Genomic DNA, 19,159 nt, shown 5'->3' on the forward strand with positions numbered 1-19,159 from the left:
GTGCGGTTGTTCAATCCATGCCAAGGCATCTGCACACCCAGTTGGTTTGTTCAACAAACACATTTTCTTCAATCACACCGCGAAGAAATGTATACTGCATGATTATCTTGTTGATTTTGAACTTCAGACGTGTTGCAGGTGCGTACATTTCATTGGAATCTTTCCTGAGGACCCGATCAAAAACCATAACAACCAAATTTTGGCACATTTTTCATCTGGACGAATTTTTCAACTTCATTCCTTTTTCACCAACATATTCTTCTTCTTTTCTTTTTCCCTCTCTCTCCATCAATGGCAACAACATTCTCCTAGATGTAACAATATTTTGGAGCCTTATGTCGCCAATCTTGTGCATGAACGCTCCACTATCAACAATCCTAAGACTATCAATAGTTCCTCCTGGAAAATCCTGCACACTCATTCAGAGATTAGTTGGAGAGGGGGACCCAAGCTTTTACAGACTTGGGTCGTCCGTCATCATCGAGAATTGTAACATCCATTTCCCGATGATTCGGAATTGCGGTAGCTCCCCCTGAAACAGTTACTGATTTTGGTTTCCAAATCTGTTTCAGTTTTTCATGTTTATCATCCGATTTGACAGATTTTGTTTGGATAACCTCCGGTTTTAACACCTTTTCAACTTCTTTTCGTTGTTTCTTTTTCTGTTTCATTTCCCGTTGTTTAACAAGACGAGGGTCCTGTTTTGGTGAAGCAGATCTTTTATGGTAATTGTTACCATGGGGGGGTTCAACCTTTGACTTTCCCTTGGTGAGATATGGACAATTCTTAATGATGTGTCCATACTCACAGCATTCAAAGCATGATCTCCGCTCAACAAACCTCGGAGTATCATAACTGTAAGAGCTTGATGATGAACTTCGTGATCTTGAGGTACTTGGTCCTACATCACAACCGTTTGTTTGTTGTGTATTGTTATTTTCATTGTTTCTTTTCAAAATTTTACTTTGTTTAACAAAAACCGTGTTGGATTTACTTTCGAAAGTTTCAATCTTATCAGTCCTTCTTGAATTCACGAAGTTTATCTTCCGAAACTTTTTCTTGTTTTGGTTCTGTTTGCCTTTTCCATGTTCTTGGGCGGCATGATTTTGTTCACGGAAATCATCAACCTTTGCTTTCAACTGATGAAGATATGGACAATTTCGAATTATATGTCCAATTGTACCACATTCAAAACATGATCTTCGTTCAACAAACCCCGAAGTATCATGTGATCGTCTTGCCGATGATGATGAACTTTGTGATCCCGAGGTACTAGGTTTTGAACTGCTTGGTTCATTTCTCTTCATCACTGTTGCTTTCTTAACAAAATCTAAGTTAGATTTGTTTTCAAACGTTTCAATTTTGTCCGTTCCCTTTGATTTCACAAAGTCCACCTTCTTGTTCTTCTTTTGGGTCTGTTTCTTCTGACCCTGAGTCGATGATTTTCCTTTTGGTTTAGTATGATTTTGCTGCTTTCTCTCAGTCGGTAATTTCTGATTGCCATATTGTTTTCGAACTTCGGCCTTTGGAATCGGAGGACACTGTGTTACCGTAACATGTGATCCTGTCTTTCCCAAAAACTTACTTGTCGAATTTTCAAAGACTTTACTGATTAAAGATTGATTAACATTCTTAATAGGAAAATCTTTGTCTGAATAAATTTTATCATCACCAACAAGAGTGTACAGCAAGTTCACACTCTCCGACTCTTTTGCAGACGAGGACTCGATTGCAATAGTCTTAGCGGGTTTTGCAGGAGGATCACTTAGAATATGATTCTCAAGAGGTATGTCCTCTTTTTTGATTTCCGCATCAGACTTTGCTGCGTCAGTATCATCGGATTCATCATCAGAAGAATCAGCATCCTCAACAATAACAATAACTGGTGGATACTGATTCAGTTCAGCAGAAGACACACATGTATCTGGTGATACATCTGAATCTGATGATACTTCTTTCTTGTATCCTAGTCCTGTTGCAAATTCCTTAACATCTAAAGGAACAGATGGTTCAAAGAAAGTTCTATCCTCCTCGTCAGGAATGGCATCATAATTGTGTCTCACAGGTGGTGGACATTTCTTGTAACCTATGCATGTGACATCCTGTTTCTTTTTCTGAACGTGAATGATGTGATCCAACACATAGCTAGAGCTCAAATAATTGTCTAGCTTAAGTTGGATCGCCTCACTTTCAGTTTTGACACAAGCCATCTCCTTTTGCATAATCTCAAGGCGAGTTATATACAAATTAATGTCAGTTTGTTTTCTGGAAACCATTTTTGTTAATTCGGTTTTATCTTTCTTCAATTTCTCAATTACCGATTTAAACTCCTTTTCATGGTTTTCATAATACATGTTGGCTTCAATGCACTTTGAAAGATCCACGGTCAATTTCTGGTTGTGGATGAATGTCACATCATACTTTTCTTGCAAAGTCTCGTGTTTGCTTTGCAATTCACACCACTTGTCATTCAATGAAACATGTTTATCTTGCAAGTCAAACAAACTAGCTTGTAAAGCATCATGTTTGCCTTGCAACTCAGACATGTTTGCTTCTAAATCAGCACATTTAACACTCAAACTATCACAATTATCACAAATAACAGCAGTGGGTTCATCGACACATACCTGACTTGATGAACTGTCGACATTAGCCATAAAGGCTGAATGGAGAGAAGTCGAAGAATAAGCAGCTTGATCCACCAAAATAGATCTTCTGTTTATTCCTGCTGCGGCTTCCTCCAATAGCTCATCAATGTCTGCATCAACTGACGCACTTGATGTCTCACCCACATGATCATCGCCTGAAGTCGAGGATTCTTCATCTGAACTTCTGCTGTGTTCAGAACTGTCATTATCTCCCGAGGATTCACCATTTCTGACATCTTTGACAATTTCAGCATACAACGCCGTTTTTGTCTGACTACTGTTCCTTGGATCAAGAGATGATGGTTCTACAGTAGATCGATAGCGCTGTGAGGCAACTGGAGGTAGTGGATTTCCATACAAGTCTGTTGTTCTTTCTGGTCTGGGAACTGATTGTATTGGATTTCCGTATATGTCTGTGGTCATTTTCGGTTCATTTTGCTTTTGATTGGTAACCGATGCCCATTGTTCCGCCGTAATTCGAGATCGTGTGGGAGATTCGGCCCATGATGGCGATAAACCCGTACTTCTATATTTGCCTTCATCTATAGACGGAGTACCCCACCAACTTGGATTCATGTTGTACATGTAAAGAAGAATCTCACTTTAAACCACACGAATCAAACAGTCAAAACAAGTTTGCAACCCTTCTGTTTAAAATTTAACAATAATCCTGACGAAACGGTTTCCACGAAACACAAACTTGTTTTGTTGAACTTGATAACGGCGAAACAGGATTTGCTAAGTCTTGATGAAACTGAGATCTTCTTATGGGCTTAGTCAATGAAATAGGCCCAGTTAACTCGGCGAAATGGATATGGCCCAAGATTCCCTAAACGACGAAACGGAAAGGCTGTTGGGCTTTCTGGTCGACGAAACAAAGGTCAATTTAGCAAACGACGAAACATAATTTTTTGTTTGGGCTTCACAATTGACGAAACAAGGCCCACTTATGTGAATCAGCGAAACAGAATTTTCGTTTGGGCTTTGGGCTTGACGAAACAAAAATGTATTTTGGCCCACTTAAGGTCGACGAAACAAGATTCAAATCCCACTAGTGTTTCATCGATGATGTTTAACGAAATGGAAATCCTGTTTCGTTGAAAGTCTGTTTCGTCGAAAAGGTGGTTCAGTGAGTTGGTAAACTTTTTGACTTTATCTTTTACTGACACACAGACACCACTTTCGGCTAAGGACATGCTTGTTTCACCAACCAGGTATGGTTTCTAATATTTTAATCTTTTAACACTTCTCAATGCACAAACACCTTCACAAGTAATTTCTCAAAGATCAAAAAGTGTAAAATGTGAAGAACAATATGAAGAACACCATGAACTTCATGAAGTTTCCGGTGAACCGAAACTTTCCGAAAACGAGTAAATGCTTAAAACTTCACTAAAAACCACTTTTAACATGTAAAAATGATAAACAACAAGGTTTTTATATGAACTTTCAGCAAACTACAATGATTTTTGAAGATTCAAACAGATTTTCAACAAGAACACAAACTTCAAAAATCCGGAAAAACACCCGAAAACACTCGGTTTTAACAAGGAGAAAAGCCAAGGCTCTGATACCACTTGTAGGACCGGCTAGGAGGATCTAGTCGCCTAATCCTTGTATACTAACCACCCCGGTTGTGCGGATTCCAACCGAGATAGCAAACCGAGATAGAACACGCAAATAAACAACACACATGATTCACCGATTAACACCTCTGTATTAATACGTATGAAAAGATCAATTACAAGCTCAATGTTTACAAATATACTCTGTAAACTCTCAAAGTTCTCTCGTGTGTGTGTGTGTGTGCTCTCTATTCTTGTCTCCTGTGTCTCTTATCCAAAGACTGACTATTTATAGTCACAGCACCACGAAACGGACTTGGCGAAACAGAAACACGGCGAAACACATCAAACATTGACGAAATGGAAAGTAGTCAACGAATCACATTCATGGTCGATGAAACTGAGTTGTTTCATGGACATGATTCCTGTTTCGTTCCATTGGGCTTGAGCCCAGACTGTTGAGGCCCAACATTGATCCGTGCACTTGTTTGAAGCCTAAAGCCTTGATTCCTCAAACTGTTTAGCCCAAGGACTAGATTAAAGTCCTTTATGCATCTTGGCCCGCTTTGAACTCCTTACACACGACGGAGGAAAGCCGTGTCTAAGCCGATACACGTCAAGTCGAGTCGCGTCCACAAACATGTATCAACAGTTTCCCCTCGGGAATCAGTACCTGCTTATGATCTTGCCCAAGTTATCTGCCAAATTGTCACATGAACTTGTAATGAAAATTACATCATTTTTCAGGAAAGAAACCATGGCATGCCAACCATGAAGGATAATATAGTAATTTCCGATTCTCAACTATCAGGCAACCATAAATGCCCTCCACTCATTAATGATGATAAGTTATCCATAGATGCATACCTAAACAATAATACGCTGGCAAATGGAAATTAAATACTTTAAATAGTCAGATTCTAATTACTAACTGTCAATGGTGTTTTGTGGTGGTCGGATCGCTTTCAGGTTCAAATCCTCGACTGGAAACTTTCATATGAGAGTGCAAACTTTCAGCAGGTTGGAGCGTGTTGGTGGAGTGTGCAAACTGGAAAAGATGTTGAGAGATGATATTGGTGTTGAATGGTGATTGAACTACTTGATCACCTACATATTTCATATGAGTCTGAAAGCACGAGTCAACCATCATGAAAGTCCTACAGGTAATTACACAATAAAACACATAAAGAGTCATTTTTTTTGCTTATATTAAAAGTCATCACTTTCAGCAGATTGCATGGGAAGCATTGAGGATATTAACAACGTTGAGACCGAACGTAACAGCAGCCTTATGTGAATGAAGCTGCAAGATACAAGGTAAAAAATTATACCAGTTTGGTATACATGTACATATAGTCAACCATTTAACATCAACTAATAGATTCAATATGCCCATTCCATTGGTAAAATTACAAACTTTTCTTCTTTGTCGATGTCCTATAGGTTGTCGCTATGGTATTTGTAACCCAATTCTTGGGCTAGAACTTTCTTTTTTATCTTTTTTTTTGTATGAGGTATGAGCATCATGTTGGGTAAGTTAGAAGTCGTAGGAACAAAATATGAGTAATAATTCATTAACCTACTATCATATTTGTTAAAGATTGCATGTTGAAAGTTATGTGAAAGACTCAAGTTCTGTTTATTCTATTTACTTTTTAATTCGCTGGCTATTGGGTATGTTCCGATTCGAAGTGTTTAAATGGTATTGAAAAGTTTTAACCTTGATAGCTTTATGTTGACGAATTAATTGCTGTTTACTTACATTCAAATATTTTGATAGATGCAGCTCTATAATGAAATTTTAGTTTTGCAAGTGGCCCGTTTGAAATGTGGTGTAGCCTTGCAGGGTAATATTTATGAGCAAAGAACCCAATTTGCGTTGGTGAATCTTCGAACCAAACGCACCCTTAGCTTATCACATATTTCCTTACAATATTTAATTTGGGATTTGCATTTTCTAACTGATCTTGAATAATTAATCCTTATATTCGATAAATGCAGGCCCGGCTAGGGGAGGATCTAGTCGCCTAATCCTTGTGTACAAACCAACCCGGTTGTGTGGAATCCAACCGGGAAAGCAAACCGAGATAAAACACGAAACAGAAAGATCAACGTTTAAATGCAAGTGTATTGAATATCAACTGAGTTTCGGTACAATATGATCTAACCAGAAATATAATAGAAACTCTTTGATACACACACTATGCTTTCTCTCTAGTTTTCACTCAGTTCTGTCTCCCACTTGTCTCTGTTTCTGTCTACTGTCTGTGCTATATATGTGAATGTTCGGCGAAGCTTGCAAGTGACCAAGCTGAGGCGACGAACCTTCAAGAGTGATGACGAACCTTCTGCTGCCGACGAAGGAATGAGTGGGGAAGGTTAAAGTTCCCCACACATTATCTTTGACGAACCTTGAAAGGCTCCTTCCTCACTTTGAATCTTCATCAAAGTTCGTCATAAATGTAAAGTGTTCTCATGAGATCATCATGATGTCATCATGACATCATCATGGTGATGTCATGATGATGTGTCGGCGGGAACGGTTTGCGGCTCTCCGTGCTTCGCGTGTCGAACTCTGGGGTGCACGACGGAGGAATGTCGTGACGTCGGGCTTGAGCCGAACCTAACCGAGTTGAACCGAACCGAATCGAACCGAGTCGAGTCGCGTCCACATAAAGTGTACCAACAAACTCCCCCTTGGATGCTACTCGTGATGGTTCGTCTTCCATGTCTTTCATGTCGGAGGATCTTCAAGGTCTTCACGTGTTGTAAGTAGAAAGTGTATTAACAAACTCCCGCTTTTATCTAGGAAGTGTATCAATAAACTCCCCCTTTGATTATGCTCGTGAATCATTTGATTTTCAAAACTTGAGATCCTTGTGGTGTTGATGATTGGTCAGCGGCAACTCGATCATCTTTATCATTTGAGTGCCTTCACGTCGTGTCTTCATTCCGAAGCTTATCATCGAACATGTTCTCTTCTCCTTCAGCATCTGCACATGCAAGAAAGCTAAACGCGTAATGAGAACAAACGATTGGAATATAGTTAACATTTAAACAAATGACACACGAGACCATGTTTTCAACTACCGTCCGACAATTTGAAAGTTTAACAAATTGTTCAATTTTAGTCTTTAACTTTCAAAAATTTGCAAATTTCGACCGATTATCAAGATTTAGTCGATTTGGTTTTCGTTCAGGTTTCAGATAACGAAGACTCGAGATCCAACATCGTACAATCGAAAATAAGATAGAAGAAAAATCTTTTTGGCTTTTATAAAGTTTATATTAAAACACACCTAAAATCTTTTTGGTATTTTGAATATTTGAAATGTAAAGACTGAAAGCAGTAAATAAATATATACAAAGATGCAGAAACTGAAAGCATTAAATAAATATTTACAGACAATCTTTTTACGAGTTTCGAGAGTAAGAGAATCATATCAGTGTACGATCATGCCAAAACGCTCTTTTTGTTCAATTAGTTAATATTTAGATAAGCACCCTATAACGATTATCGGTATTGTTGTCCACATAAGCTCAACTTATCAGATGTAATAATGGCGAGGGGATATGTTAAGGTATGATTTATACTTACCGACCGGTGTTCATCCACACACGACACATTCCCGTATCAAGGTATGCATGAGGGTTCATCTTAAAGGTGAGTATACCGATTATCATATGTTTGACCGTATATGAAAATGTGAGAAACTCACTTATTTTGATTGAAAACAAGCCCTATGTGATAGAATCACTTATTGATGAGGAACTTGATTTTCAGATGCATGAAGGGCACAAGAGCAAGTCCGTGAACAGGTTAGTACTTTCGTACAGCAAAGAGACGAACTTGACTCCTGGATAAATGTGACATATTATCACTTATTTTGATGGACATGTGATTGTTTATCACTTATTGAGGTCGAATGCAATATGTACACGTATGTATAGTATCATGGAAGATCTAGACTTCGTCTCCGTTTGTTTCAGTAAAAGAAACAACCATGATACCCAGATGATAAACAGCATAAAGACCACATATCTCAGAACCTCAGCAATCTCTCAAACGAAATTTCTGTACTAAGACCATATGCCAATGTGTGGTTCCCACCTGGTCTTCAGTCGATTTAAGTTTATATCACCCTGCACACTTTAAAATGATTGTGAACCTACCGATACACCTTATATAGAGCTGCTTAACATATTTTTCATTTAAGGTTTAAAGAGGTTTAGACAGACTACTGATGTACTATCATTTTCTCTTTTGCTCGCTAGGAAACTCATTTTTGGTTTTCTATTATTTTTGTGTTTTGAAATTTTTTGATGTTTTTGGATTTTCAAATTTAGGATTTACTCCCCCTAAAATCAATAAACTAAGATAAATTTAAAAGACACAAAGGTATTTACAAAAACGATTTCCCGTTGTCGGATTAACTCATGTTTTACCTCAATGTCCTTTACCAAAATTAGTTTTCATCAGAATTGATTTATCAATTTTTTGGTAGAATCAGTTGGCATGTCGGTAAGCGGTGCGGACCATGACAAAGTTGACAAGTTTCATAGTGAAACAATCACGTGTGAGGTGATATTTGAGTTCAACGTGTCAAGTCAAAGAGTGCTATACGAGATGATAATAATTCATAAAGCAGCTTAAACATCGACAAATATAGGAGAGATTAGAAATTTAAAACCGTATCCTGCAACTGCTTTGTGCATTGCAAGGAATCTGAGTGCTCTCCCAAACTGGATATCCACCCAGTGTAGACTTCAAAGTCAATTTATCAGCTACTTCAATTAATCGAGAAATCTCTTCACAGCAACAAGATCATAGACCTCTGGGTCCGGCTGGTCTTCCACATTGCACCAGCGAAGGTCTTTGTCTTTCTCTTTGAGAAGTAGTGTGCGGTTGTTCAATCCACGCCAAGGCATCCACACCAGGTTGGTTTGTTCAACAAACACATTTTCTTGAATCACAAAGTAGAGAAAAGTACACTACACGTTCACCTTGTGGACTTTGAACTTGTTGTGAAAGATAAATCCATGAATCTTCAAAAAGCTTCAGACTTGCTGCAGGTGCGTACTTTTCATTTGAAATCTATCATGTTGAGCCGATCAAAAACCATAACAACTAAATTTTGGCACATATTTCATCTTGTCGAATTTTTCAACTTCATTCAACCACATTCTTTCATCAGACATTTTTGTCTTCTTTTCTCCTCTCTCTATCATAGGCAACAATATTCTCCTAGATGTAACAGTATTTCGGAGCCTTATGTCGCCGATCTTGTGCATGGACGCTCCACTATCAACAATCCTAAGACTATCAATAGTTCCTCCTGGAACATCCTGCACACTCATTCAGAGATTAGTTGGAGAGGGGGACCCAAGCCTTCACAGACTTGGTCGTCCTTCATCATCGAGAATTGTAACATCCATTTCCCGATGATTCGGAATTGATGTAGCTCCCCCTGAAACGGTTTTCGATTTTGGTTTCCAAATCGGTTTTTGTTTTTCATGTTTAACATTTGATTTAACAGATTTCGTTTGGACAACCTCCGGTTTTAAAACCTTTTCAACATTTTTCCGTTGTTTCTTTATTTGTTTCACTTCTTGTTGTGTAACAAGATGAGGGTCCTGTCTTGGTGAAACAGATCTTTTATGGTAACTGTTACCACGGGGGGCATCAGCCTTTTCCTTTCCTTTCGTGAGATATGGACATTTTCTGACAATGTGCCCGTACTCACAACATTCAAAGCATGATCTCCGCTTAACAAACCTCGGAGTATCATAACTGTAAGAACTTGACGATGAACTTGGTGATCTTGAGGTACTTGGTTCTACATCACAACCGTTTGTGTGTTGTGTGTAATTATTTTGACTGTTTCTTTTCAAAATTTTACTTTGTTTAACAAAATCCACGTTGGATTTGTTTTCGAAAGTTTGAATTTTATCCGTTCCCGTCGATTTCACAAAGTTCACCCTTTTGTTCTTCTTTTGGGTCTGTTTCTTTTGACCTTGAGTCGGTAATTACCCTTTGGTTTGGTGCGATTTTGCTGAGCTTTCTCAGTTGGTAATCTTTGATTGCCATGTTGTTTTCGAACTTCAGCCTTTGGAATTGGCAGACATTGTGTTACCACAACGTGTGAAGCTGACTTTTCCAAAAACCAACTTGTCAAATCTTCAAAAACTTTACTGATTAAAGATTGATTACATTCTTAATCGGAAAATCTTTGTCAGAATAGATTTTATTATCACCAACAAGAGTGTACAGCAAATTCACACTCTCAGACTCTTGTGAGGAAGTGGATGTGGACTCGACCTGAACAGTCTTAGCAGGTTTTGCGGGAGGATCACATAGAATGTGATTCTCGAGAGGTATGTCCTCTTCTTTGATAACCACATCAGACTGGGCTGAGTTAGTATCATCAGATTCATCATCAGATGAATAAGCATCCTCAACAATAACTAACTGGAGGATCCTGATTCTGTTCAGCAGAAGACACACATGTATCTGCTGACGCATCCGAATCTGATGATACTTCCTTCTTGTATCCAAGTCCGGTCGCAAATTCCTCAATGTCTAAAGGAACAGATGGTTCAAAATAAGTTCTATCCTCTTCATCAGGCATGGCATCATAATTGTGTCTCACAGGTGGTGGACATTTCTTATATCCAATGCATGTGACATCCCTTTTCTCTTTCTGAACATCAATGATGTGATCCAACACATAGCTAGAGCTTAAATAGCTGTCTAACTTGAGCCGGATCGCCTCCCTTTCAGTTTTAACACAAGCCATTTCTTTTTGCATTATCTCAAAGCGATTGATATAGCAATTTATGTCCGTTTGTTTTCTGGAAACCATTTTTGTTAGCTCGGTTTTATCCTTTTTTAATTTTTTAATCACCGATTTAAACTCCTTTTCATGGTTTTCATAAAAGTTACAAAAGTGTTATCTTAAACCATACAAGTTAATGATAAAGCCCCTCATTTATGTGGTGCGGATGTGGCGTGACAAAGACCCTAAGGGTTTTATCCCACACCACGCAACCTAAACGAAAGTTTGTAAACTTATTGAATCCTTGTAAGGGCATCATACACTCTCTTAAAAAAATTAGAACAAAATATTCCTAAAAATTACCTAAAAAGTTGAGTTGTTACATGAATACAAACTAAACCCTCAAAAATAAAGCTGAATAAAAAAGTCAAGAGAATTTGCATTTGCATATAGTTAAGATGAAGATGAATATACATATAGTTAAGACGAAAATGAATAATAATAATATATAATTAATCATTTAACTTTGTTTTCAGGTTGTTAAGATAATGTTACAACTTTTATATAACTAACATAACTGGAATTATTAAATCATAATGTATTAAACCTATACAGGTGTAAATTTACTAGCTTTTTTATTAACGCATATGTAAACAAATTATGTATACATACATTATGCAAAGTTGGTGGCATACACAACTTTTACTGTTTATTTTTATATATAAATGCATTAGTTTTTAATATTTGCTTTTTCAAAAGGTATCTAGGTATCCTTTATTTAAATTTAGTTAGTTTTTACATTCAAATCAGCTTAACCATCCATCCATACATTCCCTTGACACCATAAAAAAACCTCCACATATAAATCCTAAAAACAAGCAAGAATAAGCACTTTTAAATGCGTACTACTTGGATCATAACAATCTCATTTCTTACACCATTTTCCTCCAAATGAAGATCAACAATTTTATATTTTTTTCACTTTCTTTGGTCTTGATACTAGGAGTTGTGGAAAGCTTCAATTACCATGAGCAAGAACTCGAATCGGAGGAGGGATTCCAAGGGTTGTACGACAGGTGCCGAGAACACCACAAAGTGACCGATAGAAGCCCCCAACGGTTCAATGTATTCAAGCACAACGTACGAAATATTCACAAGAAAAACAAGATGAACCTGGGATACAAGTTGCAAATAAACGAGTTTGCTACCATGACTCACCATGAGTTTAGGAAAACCCATGCCGACTCGAAGGGTGGCCACTTCATTGCTCTTCACGGGATTCGTAAGACCAACTTGAGTTCCAATTATAATGATATGGATATAAACGCTATTCCACCGAGGATGGATTGGAGGGAACATAACGCTGTCACCCCTATGAAAAATCAAGGACAGTGCGGTAACACGTTTTGTCTCATTTACATACAAGTTAGTCTTTTGGGGTGGGCCCTCTCCCAAGTTTGTGAGAGAAGAGGGTAAATTTAACACCACCCTTTGTCTCTATAACTAAGGTTGGTTAATTATATATTTATATTGAAATTAATACATAAAATAGTAACTTTAGATTACCCTTGTAGTGATATGATCCTGTAACCATATTTAACACAAACAATTATCTATATATTCAAAACACTAACGTTATATTCTTCTAATCAACCAATGGGGTGATGGTCCATTGATAAAGACAAAGTCTTTAAACACATGTGTTTAGAAAGGGAAAGTCTTGGATTCAAGTCCCACAGACACCAGAGATTAAAAAAACTGCAGTTCAAAAACAAATATTTTTGTAACCATATTTTAACACAAACAATTATCTATATATTCAATAATGTTATATTTTTGTAACCATAAACAATTATCTATAGTCAAATTGATAATGTTATATATATCTTTTTTAACCATATATAACACAAACAATTATCTATATTCAAAACAATGATGTTATATTTTTGTAACCATATTTAGCACACATAGTTACAAATAATTTTGGTGTCGAGTTTACAGGAAGTTGTTTCGCATTTGCTGCGGTGGGTGCAATTGAAGGAATAAACGCCATCAGAACAGGTCAACTCTTATCATTTTGAGAACAACAACTTCTTGATTGTGATTGGAGCGACAGAACTGTGAAAGCACCGGATCGATGACGAACATCAAACGTTGCACTTGATTCAAGACATGAAGAACAAAATATGAACAAGATAGAAATACGTAGAAGATGAATCTCTTTATTGATGAATCAGTCATCACAGATTACACAAACCAAAGGAGTATACATCGTCTACAAGCTGGTTTAGATCACAAAGATCTAAACCTTGCTTTCTCTCACTAACACATAGTCTCTCTGGAGAGGTGCACAAAGCTTCTTTCTTTCTCTCATTCTTGTCTCACCTTTTGTCTATGTTTACCCTAATCCTATACAACATATATATATAGACTAGGAACTAAAGTTCGGACAACACAATCTACACAAAGCTCTGACTTTTGCCCTAAACATAAAACTTAGACAAAAGTTTTCCTAAAACTTGGACAAAATGTCCAAGGATAAAGCTAGGACTATCTTTCAAGACATGTACAATAAAGACCCTAACAATTTGAAGGCATGCACTTTTCACCCTAAGTGCATTAACAACTCCCCCTTGATCAATGCATGGTCTTCATGTGGTCTTGAATTCTTCATTATGGTTGACTTTAACTTGGACTTCTGCTTTGGTTGACCAGAACTGATAAGCGACAGTTACCCGGCAGGAACTGCACTTACAGTCTCCCCCTTAACTGTTGCATCAGTTCTGTGTGGCATCGATAATCTTCAATCACCGGATACTGCACTTACAAACTCCACCTTGACTGATGATATGATGCATGCTTTCAACTTTAGCCGAGACTTGATCTTTTAGGTAGAGCACAGCGATCTTCAACCCACTTGGAAGAGGTACCAAGAAGACTAATCTTCTCTACTCTAACCGGCATACGATAAAGGCATGACCTCCAACTAGTTGCCAAACGAACAATTTGCTTCATCACGTCAACACTTGATTGAACCTCGAACAAACTTGACAAAACTCAATCATACACTAGCTCTAACTTGCTTCATGTTATAAACACTTTGCCACCGGTAAGATTAACACTAAGATAATCTCAAAGATAGTAAACATGAACTTGTTTCGATGTATCATCACGAGCTTTTGATTTACAAAGAAAATAGGAATTTCAAAAATTTTTACTCCCCCTTTTTCTTTATAAACAATACAAAAATCCAAGCAAGTCGTATTCTCTTCACCTCCTCACTTGATCCGGACAACATAAGTACCATAAAACTTTTCGATAATCTGAAACCGACTTCAAGTTTCCAAACTTCACATAATTCTGACTCTTAGTTAGTTATCCGGTACCCCAGGTAACCCGGAATAACTAGAAAAACTCGGAACATGCACAACTTGAAACTTCCGAACAACACAAACTTCTAAATTTAGCTGTAAATCTGGTACCCCAGGTAACCCGGAATTCTAGAAAATTCAGAACTCGTAAAACCCGAAAGCTCTTGAAACCTCGAATCAGATCATCGGAATAGTACTTAGAGTACAAAGAAATTCGAAACAAGCAAGGAAATAAAGGAAACTCTGAAGAAACCCGGAAGCACGAAACCAGATTTAAAGGTCGGACCTCAAACTTAGATTGTGATAAAGATCCAGACAGTTGGAAAAATCAAACAGTCCTAAATTGTTGAAAAATCGAAACAGGTTCAAAGTCGGAACAGGTTCAACTTGTTAAAAGGTCGGACACAGCTGGTAAAAACTCGGAAATATGTTGACACTGTTCAAAACTCGGAGCCTCGAAAACTCGGAACGATTAAAACTCGGAAACAGTAGACTGTAAAGCATTGACACACATGAAACTCGGAGACACAGTAGACGACACAGTAGACTGTAAACTCGGAGACAAACATAGTGACTGTTCAAAACTCGGACATATTATTGAACTGTGCAAAACATGGAACCTCTGAACCTCGGAACCTCAACATATTTCAAAAGTCAGACGAACAGACTTGATCTGTTTAATAATCGGAAAAGCAGTCTTGACAGTTAAAAACTCGGAACAACCTTGTTTCACATTTATAAAAACTCGAAACAACCAAATTGTTGTTAAACATCAGAACGAAAGGAACAACCAAAACTCGGATTATCAACCCCGAACAAGAAACTCGGACAGAAGTTTTTAACAAAACTCGGACCGAAACCTCAGAAACGGACACGGTTCAGGTAATTAAAAAAAGTCGGAACTGTCTTTAAAACTCGGAACATTCATACTTTAATACTCGGTGACCTTTCAAAACTCGGAACATACATACTCGGACTTGTAAAACTCAGAGACATGGTAACTATGTTAACAGAATCCTTCAAATCCTCGGAAACACGTCCTTTCAAAACTCGGAACAATCAAAAACTGATAAACCTCGGAACTAAAAAAAGACTCTGACCTGAACACTTGTAAAACTCGGAGACATTAAAACAAAAATAAGCTCGGAAACTTCGTAAAACTCTGATTGAAACTAAACTCGGAAACAAGAGAGATTAGAAACCTGGAATCATAAAATTTTAAACTCTGAATAGTGAAACTCTGATCAATTTGTTCACAAAACTCTGATGATTTTTTGCAAAACTCAGATGATTTTTTTTTGCAAAACTTTTTTTGCAAAACTCTGATGATTTTTTTTTTTTTTTGCAAAACTCTGATGATTTTTTTTGCAAAACTCTGAATACACACAAAAGAAATCTCAGAACATACCTTAAAGTTTCACAAAGAAACTCGGATGGTTTGAGCTCAAGGAAAATGAGGGAATCTCAAAGCTAAAACTCGGACTAGTGTTAAAACTCAGACCCAAGTAAAAACAAAGTGAAACTCGGACTTGTGTTAAAACTTTGGACAGTTGAAATTCGGACAGGAGTTAAACTTTGAAACTCAGAACAATTAAAGAGTTTCTCAAAACTCAGATCCAGTAACCAATCTCCGGACTATCTCCCCAATGTGAGTTCACACTGGTTCACCAAAACCCCGGAAACACAAACACAGAGTTTTAAAACTCAGATGGGTTTAACACTAAGAAAAACTCGGACACAGCAATTTTTGGATCAAACCTCATATCTGCAACAACTTGGAGAACAAAACAACCACGAACAGCTTCATTTTCTTCAATTTTTCTGCAAAATCTTCAAGTCTTTAAGATGTTTGGCAGAAACAAACATCAAATCAACAGCAATGGTGATTCAGAAGGCGGTTAGACCATTCTGAATTGGTAACCATGCTCTGATACCACTGTGAAAGCACCGGATCGATGACGAACATCAAACATTGCACTTGATTCAAGACATGAAGAACAAAATATGAACAAGATAGAAATACGTAGAAGATGAATCTCTTTATTGATGAATCAGTCATCACAGATTACACAAACCAAAGGAGTATACATCATCTACAAGCTGGTTTAGATCACAAAGATCTAAACCTAGCTTTCTCTCACTAACACATAGTCTCTCTGGAGAGGTGCACAAAGCTTCTTTCTTTCTCTCGTTCTTGTCTTACCTTTTGTCTATGTTTGCCCTAATCCTATACAACACATATATATAGACTAGGGACTAAAGTTCGGACAACACAATCTACACAAAGCTCTGACTTTTGCCCTAAACATAAAACTCAGACAAAAGTTTTCCTAAAACTTGGACAAAATTTCCAAGGATAAAGCTAGGACTATCTTTCAAGACATGTACAATAAAGACCCTAATAATTTGAAGGCATTCCCTTTTCACCCTAAGTGCACTAACAACTCCCCCTTGATCAATGCATGGTCTTCATGTGGTCTTGAATTCTTCATTATCGTTGACTTTAACTTGGACTTCTGCTTTGGTTGACCAGAACTGATAAGCGACAGTTACCCGGCAGGAACTGCACTTACAAGAACCTTCCATTGTGACGGAGGGCAGGTCTGTGGCGTATTTACTTTCGTCAAAGAGCATGGAGGTATAGCTACAGATGAATTCTACAAAGCTAGGACTATCTTTCAAGACATGTACAATAAAGACCCTAACAATTTGAAGGCATTCACTTTTCACCCTAAGTGCACTAACAACTCCCCCTTGATCAATGCATGGTCTTCATGTGGTCTTGAATTCTTCATTATGGTTGACTTTAACTTGGACTTCTGCTTTGGTTGACCAGAACTGATAAGCGACAGTTACCCGGCAGGAACTGCACTTACAAGAACCTTCCATTGCGACGGAGGGCAGGTCTGTGGCGTATTTACTTTCGTCAAAGAGCATGGAGGTATAGCTACAGATGAATTCTACCCTTATGTAGATAAAAGGGAAATATGCCATACATCTAAGGTACAAACAAAACTAATGAATATAGTATAGATAACTAGATTACAATCCTTGTTATATCAAGTACAAACAACTTTTAAGGTACGAATTGTACAAATAATTATAGCAATTATGTTCGAACCACTGTAAGTATTATTACACTACCCTATTGAAGTAGCGTAAATGCATAATAATAAATGCTATAGTTCATTTTGTTGAAGTGTAATACTTATTACTCTACAACAGATGAACTAGAGTAATATTATCGCTACTTTAAAACTATACCGTAATAGTAATTCTTCTAGTTGAACATACGTACTTTAGTTTTTTGTATCATTCGCATGTTAAAAACTATTTGTATTTGATTCTAACAATCTGTGTTTTGAAACCAGTATGGTCATCACTCGTTGATGGATCTGAGTAATTGTCAGAACACCATGAAGAAGCGCTATTGAAAGCAGTGGCACATCAGCCTCTAACTTTTCAAATGGATCCTGGTGGTGACGGTTTCATGTTCTACAAAGAGGTAACATTTCAATCACGCATCGTTCATTTGTTATCGATATGTTGTTTAATAGTTCATGGTGTTTAGGGAATTTTTAGTGGACCATGTGGAATGGAGCTGATGCACGCGATGTTGATAGTTGGATACGATCAAGGATCCTGACGGAACCAAGTACTGGATTGTTAAGAACTCATGGGGCGAAGGATGGGGAGAGAAGGGATATATTCGTATGCTGCGCGGTACGAGTATCCAAGGAGTTTGCAACATGTATGGGCATAGTAATTTCCCTCTTAAATCTCCCGTAACTAAAAATGTTGAACTCTAGAATACAATTTTAATTATGTTCACTCTTCATTTTATATGTAACCATCCGAGAGAGAAAACATGTCTAATCAGATTTTTTTTTTGTTACTTTATGTTTGATTATGAGATTTATTTTCTTGATAGATTATATAACATGAAGAATAGACATAACAGACGGTTCACAAGCATAAACGAACGAACACGCATGAATATAAGCGAATAAGCGTAAACAAAACCAAACAAGCACCAATTAAAAAAAGAGGAAATTGGATTTTAATAATCTCACCTAGAGGTGGTTGGCCATTGGCACTATCACCATTGAATATTACCACTAGCAGTCCCACCCTTTAAGTATTTTTTTTTTCTCACTGCATCTCCATTGTAAACAAATTTAACATAGTTAAGTTTTTTTCCGAATTTCGAGGATATGAGTTGATTGATGTAAAACTTACCTCGAAACGGTGTTCCAAATGAGGGAAACGATGCTTCAATTCAGGTGTTTAAACTTCCAATTGATAAAATTTAAGTCGTTTGGAGCACCGTTTCGAGATAAGTTCTACATCAATCAACTTGTATCCTGTTCTAATCAAATGCCCTAAAACATCAGTTCAAAAATGATAACAGCATAATGAACCTTTGCATTTTCAGGGGTCGTCTACTACAAAGAATGGCTGTAACGAATAATCCATCCTTAAAATTCCTCACCATTAAATTTTGGGAAATCAAGCCGACCGTGCGAACCAGCCGTTGATCTTGGTGTCTTGTACCCCTATCATTACCCAATTTGCTGTTAATCTCCGCCATTTGAGTAACTAATGTTGTCATACTGATCTGCAATAATCTGATAGCTCTGATCTAAAATTGCTTGTTGCCCTTCAATTACTCTTGCGCTGTCTTGAGTTAACTTTTCCAATTTTTCCATTTCTTGGTGTCTCATCGGCATAAACAACGATCGTAACCCTAAGTTTCCCAATTTGATTATTGAAAAAACACGCAATTGTAGATTGCCGTA

The 19,159-nt window shown here is 37.4% G+C and overlaps 1 protein-coding gene across 1 annotated transcript in view; it reads right to left on the minus strand.

The window, feature by feature from the left end:
- The window catches only part of LOC110933046 (vignain-like), a 51,722-nt gene extending 32,771 nt beyond the window's left edge, over positions 1-18,951 (minus strand). The window contains exon 1 of the mRNA XM_035989255.1: positions 18,915-18,951. Within this exon, the coding sequence (XP_035845148.1) occupies positions 18,915-18,951 (37 nt within the window). The remainder of the gene's footprint in view (positions 1-18,914) is intronic.
- Between the last annotated feature and the right edge of the window lie 208 nt (positions 18,952-19,159).

This window comes from Helianthus annuus, chromosome 4 (genome assembly GCF_002127325.2).
Source record: "Helianthus annuus cultivar XRQ/B chromosome 4, HanXRQr2.0-SUNRISE, whole genome shotgun sequence".
Classification (NCBI taxonomy): Eukaryota; Viridiplantae; Streptophyta; class Magnoliopsida; order Asterales; family Asteraceae; genus Helianthus; species Helianthus annuus.